This window comes from Triturus cristatus, chromosome 1_2 (genome assembly GCF_964204655.1).
Source record: "Triturus cristatus chromosome 1_2, aTriCri1.1, whole genome shotgun sequence".
NCBI lineage: Eukaryota > Metazoa > Chordata > Amphibia > Caudata > Salamandridae > Triturus > Triturus cristatus.
In genome coordinates, this window is record NC_140580.1 from 352,482,194 (window position 1) to 352,497,146 (window position 14,953).

At 45.0% G+C, this 14,953-nt stretch overlaps 1 protein-coding gene across 3 annotated transcripts in view; it reads left to right on the forward strand.

Moving 5' to 3' along the window:
* CLDN19 (claudin 19) overlaps positions 1-14,953 on the forward strand; it is a 159,241-nt gene that overhangs the window by 130,658 nt on the left and 13,630 nt on the right. Inside the window, exon 4 of one of the 3 annotated variants that reach the window (XM_085604174.1) lies at positions 14,618-14,764. The exons of 1 other annotated variant lie outside the window; for it this stretch is intronic. In XM_085604174.1, the coding sequence (XP_085460300.1) occupies positions 14,618-14,764 (147 nt within the window). Of the gene's footprint in view, positions 1-14,617; positions 14,775-14,953 lie in introns of those variants that run through there. One more of the 3 variants, XM_085604177.1, reaches the window with a different exon arrangement.

Below are 14,953 nucleotides of genomic sequence, written 5' to 3' on the forward strand. Positions count from 1 at the left end.
AAGCTCCAGCAGAGACTCCAGCGGATCCAGAACGCCTCAGCCAGACTCATCCTCGACATCCCACGTAACAGCCACATCTCCGGACATCTGAGAGACCTGCATTGGCTCCCCGTCAACAAAAGAATCACCTTCCGTCTCCTCACCCACGCACACAAAGCCCTTCACGATCAAGGCCCGAGCTACCTCAACAACCGAGTCAACTTCTACGCCCCCAAACGCCACCTCCGATCAGCCAGCCACGCCCTCGCCGCCGTCCCCCGCATCCGAAGAGCGACAACAGGAGGAAGGTCCTTCTCCTACCTGGCCGCCAAGACCTGGAACTCCCTCCCGACCGACCTGCGCTTGACCCAAGACCACCTCTCCTTCAGGAAGAAGCTCAAGACCTGGCTGTTCGAGCAGTAACGGCACCCCACCCCCCAAAGCGCCTTGAGACCCTACGGGTAAGTAGTGCGCTCTATAAATGTCTTTGATTGATTGATTGATGGTATACTATGTACCCAGGGCATAGGTACCCCAGAAGCCTACCAGGGGCTGCAGCATGTATTATGCCACCCCTGGGAAGCCTTCCAAAATGACACAACAGGACTGTTACAGCAGCCTGTGTAAGGTGGTGCATGCACCCCTTACTGAGATATAGGTTCAGTATATCGCTCCATATCACTGCACATATAAACCTATCAGTCACCCCTATGGCAGGCCTTATCAATCCTGAAGGCAGGGTGCTGGGTTATATGTCAGACGGTGCCCATGCATGAGCAGAGCCCCTCTGCAGCCTTCGGAACCTTTATTCTGGGGTTGTTTGTGATGCAGCCAAACCATATACTCTTAAGTGCATTATAACCAAACTGTAAATGCTAACTTTGGGATGGCTGCACGGAAACATGTCGTGTTTGGTATCAAACACCTTGGAATCATACCCCCACACCAGTAACTAGTGTGGGAGTATGATCCCACCCTTCTAGAGAGAAAGACATGACAGCACTAGTATGCCCGGTACCAGCTAACAGAGCCCTGGCATCACAAAATGGATGCTGCCAGCCAGAGACACAAGTCTGCCCTCCTGCTGCTGGATGAAACTCCAGCAGGGGAGGCCTGGACAATAGGTTTCCTGTCACAGGGAGGTGTCACCACCTCTCAGACAGGCTTTAGTGTATTGGGGCTGGGTGGGTGCACTCCAAGAGTGCTTTGAAGTCAGCACTGGGGGCACATTTGGTATCCCTGTGCATAGTCCAGCTCAAACTGGTTGCAGGGGCTACCAGCCCCTGCTCTGGCACAAAACTGGACAAAGGAAATGGGTGTAGTCACCCCTCTTTCCTGACCCTCCCATAGGTGGGTCCCTAGAGTTTGTCCCACCCCTTCCTTGGGTATAAGATAGGAACCCCTGGCAACAGGACTTTAGATTACACCTGGACGAAATGCTGATACTGAATCCTGGAACCTCGATGATCTACATTGAACTAGATGACTGAAGAATCTCCCTTGGTGTAAAGGAGTTACTTCCCTGCAAGGCAGGCACCAAAGACACATCTGACCGGTTTGCATCTCTGAAGCTCCCGCCTGACTCCAAAGAATTTTGCAACATAGGAGGTTGGTTTTCGTGGTCTTAGAGGTTGATCCCTGCCCACAGCTAGTCTGAGGCCCGTATCCCTTGTGGCAACCGTGCAACCTGAATCCCTGGACACCGTGTCACTTTGCAGAAGCATCAGCTTTCCAGCAACTCCTGCAGCTGAGCTTTGGGTTTCTTGTAGCCCTGACCCCAAGCAGCATTTGCACTGAAGATTGTCCGCCTACACTCCACGAGTGTTCCGTGAGCAGGCCCTTTGTGTTTTCTCTCGAGGTCCCTTCGTGATCCCTAGTCCATCGACTGGTGGGTCCCTGCGAAGGCAACTCTAATTCTAATTGGGCTTACCTGGTTGCTCCAGACGTGCCCTGACTCTCCACGGCTTGGGGCGTCCCCAGGGCCTTGCTGGTCCGCACCAAAGCATCTTTTCTTTTCCTGTGTGGATTGCTGCTGCCAAGGCTTGTTGGGTCCAATCCAGGCACCGACACCGCAGCACTCGACATCCTTTATGGGACAGCTCGAATCCAGCTCCTGGTCATCGTCGACACCTCCTGGTCCTCGTAGCTGCAGAGTCAAGCTTCACTTCTTCGCACCTGAAACACCCGTGGGCATTCGTCTATCGTGCCCCTGGTCACTGGCAAGGGACCCAGACTCTGTCCCATCTGCTTTCAGGTTCTTTCGATCTTCGATCCAGGCTTGGATCACACCGGACACTTTTCTCCTTCCCGGCAGCAGCACTTTGCAGCACTTCACCATTGAAATCAACGACGATTCCCGACACCATTTGACACCTATGCACCCGGCTTCCCTGGGTGAGGTAACTCGAGTACTCCGATGCTCCTGTGGGTGCTGGCCCTAGAACCACCTAAGTCTAAAGGAGTTTGCTCAAAGTCCTCTCCTAAGTGTCCTTAACTTCTAAAATTCCAACCGCGACTTTACCATAGAATACTACGGGGCTCGCGGCTGTGTTCTCACACTTTACACGTCCCCCGTGGGTCTCCTGTGTCACTACTTTGGGTGGTTCCTTGGGGTCCCAGTGATTTTACGTGCTTTAGGCACTGTGTCTAGTCAAGTCGTGGTTCTTATACCACTTTCTTAATATATGGTTTGGTCCGCCTCTAGGGCCCATTGTAGATTGTGCTATTTACTGTCGTTTTAGAACTGTATTATTGTGTATCTTGGACTCTAATCTCATAAGGAGATTAGTAGTGAGTGTTTAGAAATAAAGACATATATTTTATGTATACCTTGTGTGGTTCTCCTTTCATTTAGTAATTCAAGAGGTTATAATCTGGTAAACCAAGGTTCTTTACACTCCTTCAAGACTTAGCCTGAAGGCTGCTCTCCATAACTACTACTAGGATAGCTTTCAATAAAGGTTTTCTTTAAACCGATTCATCAATAAGGGTTGTTTGGACTGGTGCAAGGTGCCCATTATAACTAGTGGACAGCATATGCCAGACCAACTTCTCACATTCAGTGAGGAAAACCATGCAGTATTGGCAGTGGTGCTGGACAGTTTTCAGAGTGGGGATGCTGGCTGTCACCTCACTAAAGTTATAGTGTATGTTAAACATTCAAATGCTGCTTCAAGAAAGAGCAGGTGCTCCAATTAAGGAGCACTCATTCAGCAGTAGGTTTGTGGGGGGAGTAGTCAAGGGATCCAGTGGAGCATTTTGGATTTCGTTTGCTCAAATATATGGCTAAAATCAGTACCACTGTCACTTATTGAAAGTCCATTCCCCCAGCGAAATGAACAGTCGGTGAATCTAAATCACCAGAAACAGCCACTGAAATGCGGATTCCATTTTGATTGGGAAAAGTAAGCTCTTAGTAGTGACCACAACTTACAATGTTCCAAAGAAAACAAAGAAGAAAAGAGCTGAGGTGCCTCAACACTGATTGGCACTGTTACTGAGACTTCCACCTCCAGGTCCACAGACTTCATTCCAAACTCCCCTCCATGTAAATATGCAAAGTGAGTAAGTTGCTCTCAGATTCCAGATCGATTTGTTTTGCCTGTTTTGTTCTTAGTGTGTCCCATCCCAAACAGTTTGGAAAATCCCCAAAATAAATTGGTGGTGGGTCTGTAATAGTCCACTGTCCTCGGTATTTACCCCTTCGACAGTGCATAACCCCTGTGTTTCAAAAACAGAGATTTGATTAGTGACCTTAATAAACAATTAAGGGCCCCACAATTTCCAACCATGCCCTGCTTTCAGAATTAATTCTCCCAAAACTCCAAAAACGTGTTATTCCCATGACAAACATTTAGTTCTGTTTAACTTTGGAAATCATTTCACTCTGAAACATGGATCCGCACCAGAAGTAATGTACATCTTAAATCCTGGGGCATGTGAGATTATAGCCATTAAAATAGAGTCTTACTCCACGGCATCTCACTCTATGCGGATGGTGTTCTGCCATATTTGAGAAAGCATTGAATGGTGCTCTGGAAGTTCCGCAAATGTTTGGCATGATGTCTGGGTTGAAAGTGAACCTAGAAAAGATGACCCGGTACCCATTGCGGGGTGCACCTGGTGCCTTCTCACATGGGGAGATGGCGCTACTGATGAGACTGGTGGAACACACGTTTAAGTATCTACAAATCGGAAACTGATTTGATTGATGGCAACATGTAGAAAGCATTATGAGGAGTAGTGGGATCACTACATTTTTGGAGAAGGCTGCCGTTATCTGTATAAGGTAGGATAGCAATTTCCAAGATGATTGTTTTGCCAAGGTCGCTTCATTTATTTGCAATACCACCACTGCAATTGCCATATTTGGTAAGATGAACGGGGTGCTGGCAGGCTTGATATGGGAGGGCAGCACCATAGATGCTCAGTGAAGAACCTACAGTTACTGGTGGCAGGTGGTGGATTGGGTGCTCCAGACCTGTAGCTGTATTACCTGGTGGTGCAGCTGCAATGGAAGGCTAAAGGGCTGTCAGGCTCTGAGGTGTCGGATGTGTTGTACGTTGAGGCAGACTGTAGGGGCAAGTCACCAATGGAATGCTTGCTTGAGCCTATAAGACTACACGTAGAATATGCTCAATTGATGACAGTGGCATGACGTTGCATGCTCAGGATGTTCTCACCAACTTGGACAAAGACACCATTCGCTGAGCATTTGATACTGTGGTTGCTCCCAGTTTCTTCAAAACTGACACTACATTGACGTTAGGGCTTGGAATGCAGCTGGTGGGATGCAGTTTGAAGACCAAGGGCCTGATTTCATTCTTGGAGTCGCCTGTGGACATTTCTAGCATTGGTAGGAAGTGCAATCACGGCAATTCCTGTCAATGCATTGTAAGTTTGATGGACGGCACTGTCAACATGATGGAGCCACATGGCAAACTTACGACCATTTTTTCTTATTTTCTAAAAGAAATTCCCAAAACAGAATTTTCCTTTAGAAGTTAAAAAACAAGGCACCATGATGAGGGAGGCATTGAGCATTTTTCAGGGTATTAAGATGTGATGCAGAGACCACCCAAATACTTAATCAATGCCATGAATAGGAGTATAGTTTAGAGGGTGAGAAAAAGAGCTACTACAACTAGAGGAAATTATTTACAGCAATACAGTTGGCAAGAAGCAGTACATTTCAAGTTGAAATTTAGAAAACCAGAATTTGCTGCAGCAGAATTTACAGTGGAAAGATGCGAAGAAACTGTTCATCAGGGTGATATTTATACCATAAGGCGGGGAGGCTCCGTGTGTCAAGAGATTTGAGTGATTTCAACAATCACCTCCTTATCTATGTACCTTGAAGATATATGAAGATAGGTACAGGAATTATGGTGTATACTATATGACAATTTGTCCCTCAATATTCTGTCCCCGATATTAGCGTCCCACAATATCCTGAACTCAATATGCTGTAAAAAAGTCTCTGGCATGAGAGACATCTCCTCCAGGTGGAGGACAGACCCAATGATGTCAATATTAGTCATCAGTATGTCATCAGGAAACATGCCACTGACGGAACATCACTGTTGACAGTACTACAAGAATTTCTGTTGGAGACAGTGGCGTAGCAAGGTCAGGTGGTACCCAGTGCGGACAATTTCTTGTCACCCCTGGTTTGAGTCACCCCCCTCAGAGATGACACCCAGGGTGGCCCGCAACCCCCCTTCCTACTCCACTGGTGGGAGATCCTCGATTTGATACTGTGCTCTTCCACTTCCTTTGATTTTGTTGTTATCTCTTGGGAGGCTGAGTGGAACGATTCCTAGCTTTCCCCCCCCCCCCCACACTTTATTTATGGAGAGCTCAATATGCTGTAGCCAGACCCTGTAGCGGCTAACCCTGGGTCCTAACCTTGTACCTGAGTAGACCATGTAAATGAGCTATAACCCTTTGACTTGTGTCACATTTTCTTGTTATGCTGTCTATAGTGCTGCTGTGATTTGTGATGCTTCGAACTGTGCTGGGTTGTACTGTGTGGCGTAAGACTGCTCTGAAATAAGGCTTTGAATCAGCTTCCCCTGCCCTGCACTCTAAGGCACTCTTCTCCTCTAATTCTTCCTGCCATATTTCCCCTCCTGAGCAGTGCCCTGAAGTTTCATCTGGGTTCACACTGGATCCGAACTATAATCATATGAACTGTGCTCTCTGAATGATGGCACCATTAATGGTGTTGTTCTGAATTGCACTGCTTGGAATAGCGCTCTGAACTCTGCCCTCTTATTATTTTATGCAGAACTATGCACTCATCCTAGCACCCTAATGTTCCATGCAGGTAGGCATTGCATCTAGTAACTTTTCCTATGAACGTGACATACTATATTCCTTTCTTAAAATATTGATTTATCCACATTTTGCTCATCCTTTGAAGCATCTCTCTCACCTTGCTCCTCTGAATTCTTCTCTTTTTAAACCTTGCTCATAACAAAATGCTCTGCTTATTTCTGCCCAAATCATTTACACTTACTGGAGTTCTTCCCCTCATGACCCCTCTTCCTAATCTGATACTTGACTGTGGCTCTTCTATATCTCTCAAGGGCAAGCCATGTCAGAAGACCACAGGTGAGCCTCATGCCACTGCGAAAGCCCAGTGTTCGAGGACCCGGCCCTGATTTCTGGGGAGATTTGAAGATTTTCAAAGGAGCACCCCGAGACACCACCTACCCTGTCCCCCTGGTGACACTCCTTATCCTTCCTCTTACATCTCTTCTCTACTGTCCTGATTTTCTACCCACCACTTTAGCACCTACTCAAACAGACCTTTCCACTTTCCTGTTGCCGCTTACCACACCAGATTCTGCTAGACCACTCTCTGCCGCTATTTCCATCAGTTTTCTATGTACCGGTTGTCTGCTTTATCCCCATTTCTCTCTACAGTTAGTCCTCCCAATCCTGGTATTCTCAACCTCAGAACACAATATATTTAATCTCTTGATTTATATAATCTCCCTCTCAAACAGTAGACCCCTGCATTCCATCAACTATGCCTTTTCTAACCCCTCTGAGGCTGTACCTCTGTAATCAAGTAACCTAGCTACCCCCTTTATACCTTACTCACCCAACACTATCACTTCTGTCTTGCTGAATACTCCTCACTATTCGCGTCTCTCCTTACGTTACTCACCAGTCTTTACACATTTTGCTGCCAATTCTAATGGCACTGGAGGAATGTGCATACAAGTCAGGAGTAAGCCACAGGCACCACATTTCCTCAGTGGTTGGTGGGTGCCCACTCCAACTGTAATGAAACCAGGGTACGGTGTAGTTGACAACTCGACAGGCTCCTACCCTACTCATGGAACCAGGTGGACTTGCCCTTATGGCCTTACTGCACACTGCACGAATCACTGTTTCTCCTGGGTTTGTCCTAGGTGCCAAGGGTTATTGTCGCGCATAGATGGGTAAACCCTGACAGGGTGGGCAGAGAAAATGCTAATAGTTCTTTGAGCCATGTGGAGAGGTAAAACGGATGCATCAGATGGTCCACAGAGGAAGTACAAGTAGCTGGAGGTTAGAAGACCACCTTGTCCTCTATACATGCTCTAAATGTGGATCTGGATGCATAAATTATGGCAGGGATAGCAGCTGTGAATAAGGCGGAGGAGAAGCAGGAGACCATAACAAGCTGTTGGAGATAAGTGAGGACAAAGTGAGGGCGCTGGAGGGGTTTGCTGTGACTTCCAAATAAATGTAAGGTAATCCAATCCTTTAAGACAAACAAGCTCGATGAGTAAATATGGCTACTTGACAACTTATGCAGCTGTACCCAGCTGTGGGTTGTGGGAATCCTGATTGAAATAACTGCTGAGTCCATTTGGGGCTACCTAGCTGCAGTGGTGACTGACTTGATGGCCATACAACATGCAGATGCAGAGGAAATGGTTAGTCCTTTAAATACTCCACGAAGTGGCAGAACTCAACTGGAGGACCAGGTGGCACAGTGATGTCGGTTATGAGCTCGGCATAGTGGAGGGATTGGATAAGCTCATATAGTTATTTTCTGTTCTATACCCTGCCTGGGATGTAGAACATGTTTGAGCTTTCTAGTCAAAGTGTGCCTAAGGTATGCGGCTCTGACGAGAATAATAAACTGGTTTCGGTTTGGGTAATAATTTTTCTTTTGTTTCTCTGCCATCCCTCTTACCCCTGAGGGCTGTACCAAGGTATGGAGGCTTCCAAGTAGGACCAGCCCATTGAGAAATGCTTATTTGAAATATGGTGTCATATTTTTGTGAGATATGAGTGTGGAACCACTGGCTCTTTTGGACTGTGGTTGGGAATGTGTGTGCTCCCACCACAAAAATATAGTTAGAACATAAAAACAAGCATTTACAATGCAATGGTCTCGGCATTGTTAAAGTTGGAGCTATTGGCATTGCTCATGACATTATTTTTGTTTATGTTTTTGTTTTTAAAACATTTAAAGAAACGGCATTGTTATTTACAATGTCAATAGCTTAATCACTCTCAAATGCGAGACCTATTGCATTTGCACACACACAGAGCCACACACAAAGCCACCAACACACACAGAGCCACCCACAGAGCCACTCACATAGAGCAACCCACACACAAATAGAGCCACCCACAGAGCCACCTACACACACACACACGCAGTAGCCCACTAAGTCTTACTGTAAAATCCTCAGAGGACTGTGTCAAACTCTTATCTCCTCACACCACATCGTTTTAACAAGATGTCTACTTAATTCACAAACATGTACCACTTGCAACTGCTTGTGTGGAAAGATCTTATTCGTTGCAGATTTATTCTGCCTGAATGGCAGGGTAAAGTAGCCAGTACATTGGTTTCACACAAAGTGGTATAACGAAAAATACATTGTGCAAAAGAGATTATTTGTCATAAAAACATTCAGTCACACAATGTTATTCAATAAAAGCACACTGTTCAACAGATGACAGCCAAGTGGCTACATGCCTGTTATTGTTCATAAAAAATTGGGCCACATGGTGTAATTTGGCTAAAAGAAGTGAGTGAGTGAGTGAGTGAGTGAGTGAGTGAGTGAGTGAGTGAGTGAGTGAGTGAGTGAGTGAGTGCGTGTGTGTGTGTGTGTGTGTGTGTGTGTTTTCCCAAGTGTTATCGAGCACAAAGCAGGAACACGGACTCTCAATATGGCTGATGCCAGAATGAATCTATTTAATGCAGTGATTTCTTGTGGTGCTGAGATATATATATATATTATCTACTGGCGGTCGCCAGTAGATAGTTATAGTTAGGACCGTGTTTCCATAGGAAATCCGCAACATTCTATTTGGAATAACTTTGGCGCCGGTTGACGAATCCTCGCGAAATTTTCAAAATAGGTGGGGCGCTCCGCTCCGCTCCTACCCTGAAAGTCTCGGGGGGATTCGTCAAGCGAGGGCTGAGAAAAAAGGGGGGTCCCAAAACACGTTTTCCCCATGCAATTTTCCATGGGGACCTTTAGTCCAAGGTACAGCCCGAACGGCTGAACAGAATTACTTGAAATTTGGCAGAGAGGTAGTCCTCAGCTCAGGGATGTGCCTTTTGCATATATGGAGTCAATCTGTTCAGTAGTTCCTGAGAAAATTGCAGTTAAAAGCACATACATATCTATAGCCGCGCACCGTGCGAGCACCCTAACGTGCGCGAGCGTAATTCTGATTGGTGGTTACATGTTAGTCAACGTTCGAATCGGTCGAAATCAGGAAGTGTCGGCCGCCATTTTGTTTGTTTTCAGTGCGAGAGTGAAAAAGGAAGGTGGCGAACGTGAAAAGGGGGCAGGGTAGAGAGTTCCTGACCCCCTAGCCTTTGTCAGGGGGTCCCTGAAGGACCCCGAAGGCTGAAAAAAACATTTTTTTTTTTTTTTTTTAAATCGCGGGGTGCGCACACCATGCGCGCACGGTGAAAAACCAAACAAAAAAAAATATGTAGTTTATTGTAAAATAAATATATAAAAAAAATAATAATACATACATAACTTAGCATTTAAAAAAACGTACAAATTCACTGAAAAAACCATAGGTTTCACACACGTTATAGTTAGGAATTAGCATTTAAAAAACCTTGCAAATTCACTTAAAAAACCATAGGTTTCACACATGTTATAGTTAGGTGGATATTTCACTCGTAAAAAAACAATGAAATTCCCCCGTTATAGTTAGTTAAGATAACTATAACTCACGCGGCCGCCACTCTATCACAAGGATGATGTCATCAGTGATGTCATGAGTGATGCCACTGACCATGTCATGAGTGATGTAATATGTGACGTCATCAGCAGTGGATTTCGGGCGCGCGAGTTATAGTTATCTGAACTAACTATAACGGGGGAATTTCATTGTTTTTTTACGAGTGAAATATCCACCTAACTATAACATGTGTGAAACCTATGGTTTTTTAAGTGAATATATATATATATATGCATTAAACTCCATACGCCGCTGCAGCTTCTGGCCATAAACACCAATGGAGGACGGACCACAATTTTGTGCGAAAATCAGTTTATTGTTCTCCTTTGCTCCCTCGCACTCGCCTGACGCGTTTCGATCCTCTAGGGATCTTGATCACATGACGCGCTATGCAGTGCTCAATAGGCTTAAATAGTTTGTTCCATTTTTTTGTGTTTTTAAAGTGACAAGTGCAAATAAAACACCTCGTATTTACAACCATGAACATAGAAAACATACCATATTCGTCACAATGTAGTAAGAGAAACTTTAGGTTAAAACCAATATATGTTTAAATACATTATAAAAACATTAAAATAGTTTCCCTATGTTTCTAAAATATAATACATTGGATTTAGGGTAACCATGTTAACCCTACTCGTTGTTGAATAGCTGCCATTACTAGTGCAAATGTACAATTTAGTAGAGATTACACACACAGATTTTAAATTTTAAATTTCAAATTTCAAATCTCAAATCTCAAAGGTCCATATATATATTAGGGGTGGGCGGAATTTGCGAAATTAACTTTCGCAAATTATCGCGAAAATGTTTAAAATTATCGCAAACAAGCGGAAATATCGCGAAGATGCGGAAGTTTTTTTCCGGCATGTTCGCGAGATTTTCTGCATGGTTGCGGGTCGCCAACTTACCCATGTGGTTGCTTGCGGGCGCGGCCATCTTGTTTTGAGTTGGCTCGCGGTGCATGATCGCGAGAAGAAAGACGTGATCGCGCGACGCATGACGTCACTGCGGGCGCGAACTGTCGCGAGACAGCGCAAATGGCTAAAAACAATACAACATCTCATGGAGAACGCGACCGGATCAAGAAAACTTGTCGGCGAACGCAGGGATTCAGGTAAGGCGATCGCGCGCGCGCGAGAATGTATTATTTTACAGCGCGAGCAAGAAACAAATTATCGCCAAGCTGCGGAAACCGGAATTTTTGACATTTTCGCGCTCTCCGCGGAACGCGAAAATGTCAAATTATCGCAATTTCCGCGAACGGAACGAAATTTTCGCCCAGGCCTAATATATATACAGCATATCCTCTTAATAAAGAGAAGGCCCGTACTCGATTCCTTTTGGGAATTTCATTTATTCAGCACTCCTTCACAGGAACGCGTTTCGGCTGTACATGCAGCCTTTGTCAACTCAAAAAAGCCTTGTTTTATCACAGTTTAAATAATCCCCACGTGCTTGCAAGCACATAAAATTAGAGAAAATACTACCCCCTTCGAGTGAAATACATCGTTATGTGTTTATATTCACTGCTTGCAAACCCGTAATTTTCGGAACTATAAAATCATTTAAAAGTTCAACAGTAGTCCTTGCAGTATTTAAGTGCAGTGGTGATATTAATTTCTTTTCAGTACTTGGGTGCCATTAATTCATGAGACTCTCGCAAACAGTACATTTTTCTATTGTCGTCGCTTAAATGCCAAGATTTACAAAGCGTGCAGCCCTCAGCCTCCAAAAATACTAATTGTTCAACATTTTCTTCAAATTAAACTGGAGAAGCAATGTCTGCTTACAAGCCATTATTATCTCTTTCACTGTAGGTTCTTTGATCGCTGCGTCTTGACATAAAAAACAAACCTGGCTGCTTCCTCTGGTTTTGTCAATTCTAAAATAAGCCGATAAGTCCCACAGTCCAACCAACAGCGGGCTGCCATTCTCGCAGGGGATTCTTATGACTGCAGTACAGACACGTCACGGTTGTTCGCTCTGTTGCATATCCTCAGTGGTCTGCTGACCTTTCACCTTTGTACAGCAGCGCAGACCGTCAGGAATGAGATTCATGGGAACCACTGCTGGCGAATGCCTCCAGCCGTGCCCGACCCCAATCCCTGCCATAAATCCGATGTCTGGGCTTCCTGCAGAGCTCCAGTCCCCGCCAACGGTAACCTCTCATACATATATTACAAAATACCCCATGCCACACTCCCACAAAGACTCCTCAGGGGAACAGTTCAGATCACCAGTTCAATAATATGGGCGGGGGAACCACACAAACCGCACTGAGGACACTCCAGACATCAACTTATGAAGGGGCACTGCGCTGCCTCATATGAGGCAGCATCGCTTCATATAGTGAATGACTCGGCATACACACAAAGCAAGGAACCGCCATTCACAACAGATCACCACACACCTGGACCACAAGGAAAGGCGCATGCACTCTAAGAGCAAGCCGCCACCACACACCGATCCAGCCACCAAAATAGTAACCACGCTGTGGAACAAACTTCAGCAAAACAGGATAACAGGTTGACTCCTAAAATCCCACTGTATGTAGGCAGGCAACTAAAAGTTGTAGGGCACTTGCCCGGATTCAGGAAATAGGATGATATTGGTATGTCAATCCTTAACAAGATATGTGCTGAACACGGGAGCCGAGAGCAGGGGAAGAGGACGCCATTAACACCACCGCCTTTCTCCGAGGTCAAGCAGAAATGCCTCGGAGAAACACAGCGGCGTTTTCGGATTCGGGGGCGTGTTTTTCATTCTCTCCTCTTGCCATTGGCTGGAATGTTTACATTCCAGAGGCGAGAAAGAAAGTAAAAAACACGCCCCCGAATCCGAAAAAGATGGGGCTTGTTTGGAGAGACAATGCTCTTCTCCAATGGCTGACCAGTATTTCAGAGGCCAGCCAATGGAGAAGAGGTAAAAAAAAGGGGCGGGTTAAAGCCCCACTCCTAACATTAAATCTCAGAGCGAGACTGCGCGAGCGCAGCCTTCGAGCCGAGGCCTAACTAGGGCACTATCTTCTCCTGTAATCTTTTTGCTTAACCTTCGGGATGGAATAACAGCAAGCGCCAGTGGGAGTGCGGGACCGGAGGCCTTACCTTACCTTTCAATGATGGTAACCCTACTGTAAGTATCAACATCTCAAACATCTGAGATATGCGCTACTAAGGATATAGGGGCAGATTTACAAGCCCCTTGCGCCACTTTTGCGTCACTTTTAACATGGGAAAAGTGACGCAAAAGTGGCGCAAGGGGCTTGTAAATCTGCCCCATAGTATTTATTGAGGTACTATGAAATGCGTGAAGAAGCTTAACATAGACTAAATTGGGGGAGATTTGCATCGAGGAAGTGGCTTACCTGACCTCTAGTCTCCAAGAGATATTTCACAATTTTAATTTCATGGGCTTACGAGACCAGTTTGTGGTGAGACTGGAAATGTGGAAGTGTACTAGAGAAACAGCATCCTATTTTCTCTCGTGATAAAGGGCTTCCTATGAAGTTGCTCTTTTATGTGTCTTGGACATGGTTGTCACACTGAAAGCAATTCTGCATGAACACGGGCTCGCTCTTGAATTCCATTTTTTTTAAATGTATTTATTTGATGAAGCGCATACATAGCTCCAAGAAGTAGCTTGGGGCACGACAAAGACATTCTTTGTTGCAGAAGCAACTCATACATGAGCTGCGATGCAGAGAGGGTATTGTCTGTGTTGTGTCCGGTTGAAAGTGCATTAAGGAAACAGTATGTCAGGAGTTGCGTGGGAACATGTATTTGGGGAGGTTTTAGTCAAATCTCTGTATATTTATCTTTCCCATATTTCCATAACACAGACATGTTTTTAGTATGTTACACCTGTTCACATTTTGAGGTACCGATAGGATACAGTCGCTACTTTGATCAAATACTTATGTAAGCCTTGCAGCGGCCACAGCAGGGGGACGTAGACAGAAGTATACAAATTGGAAATTAAGGCAGATATAAGCAGGTAAAGTGTGGCTAGGCTAGTGGGAACTACAACATGTATTCAGATTAATGTCATAGTCATTTCTCAAAGGAAAAGATATAAGGAAATACGGATAAACTCTTATTATTCTTTCTTTAATAATGCATGGCCTTCCCTAACAAAGAGGGAAGGCCATATAATATTAGAAGTTGGAACTCTGATGAACAGCTGGCTCGCAGCTATGAATTTGATTCTCGACTTGTTGACTTACAGAAAACAGTACATTTGCTTTACAAAGTAGTCATGTAAAGAGTACGTTTTAAAAAGTAATATCAGAATCCAAGCAGAAGAAATATTTAGTATGAAAAAAAAGTATGATTTTGAAAGGAATGTCGTTAGAGAAAGTGGTTTGTTAGATTTACTATTGGAGTAACTAATGTTGCTTTTTGTTGTACTGTAGGTACGAATTTGGGTCAGCTTTGTTTGTGGGGTGGGCCTCTGCCAGCCTCACCATGCTGGGAGGATCATTCCTTTGCTGCTCCTGTCCCAATGAAGAGAGAAGAGGACAACAGTACTACAGACAGTCACAGCCTTCGACTAGCAGAGAGTATGTGTGAAAAAGAACGATTTAATATGCATCACTTGGTTCCATTGTGCTTAGTACCTTTTATTTTCATAATATGTACACCGACGCCATTTTGTCTTGCATAGCGCTCTTTGTAAATACGTCATAGTCGGAGGATTCTCATTCACAGAAATCTAAAAGTAATATTAGATCTGTAGCATTGTCGCCCCT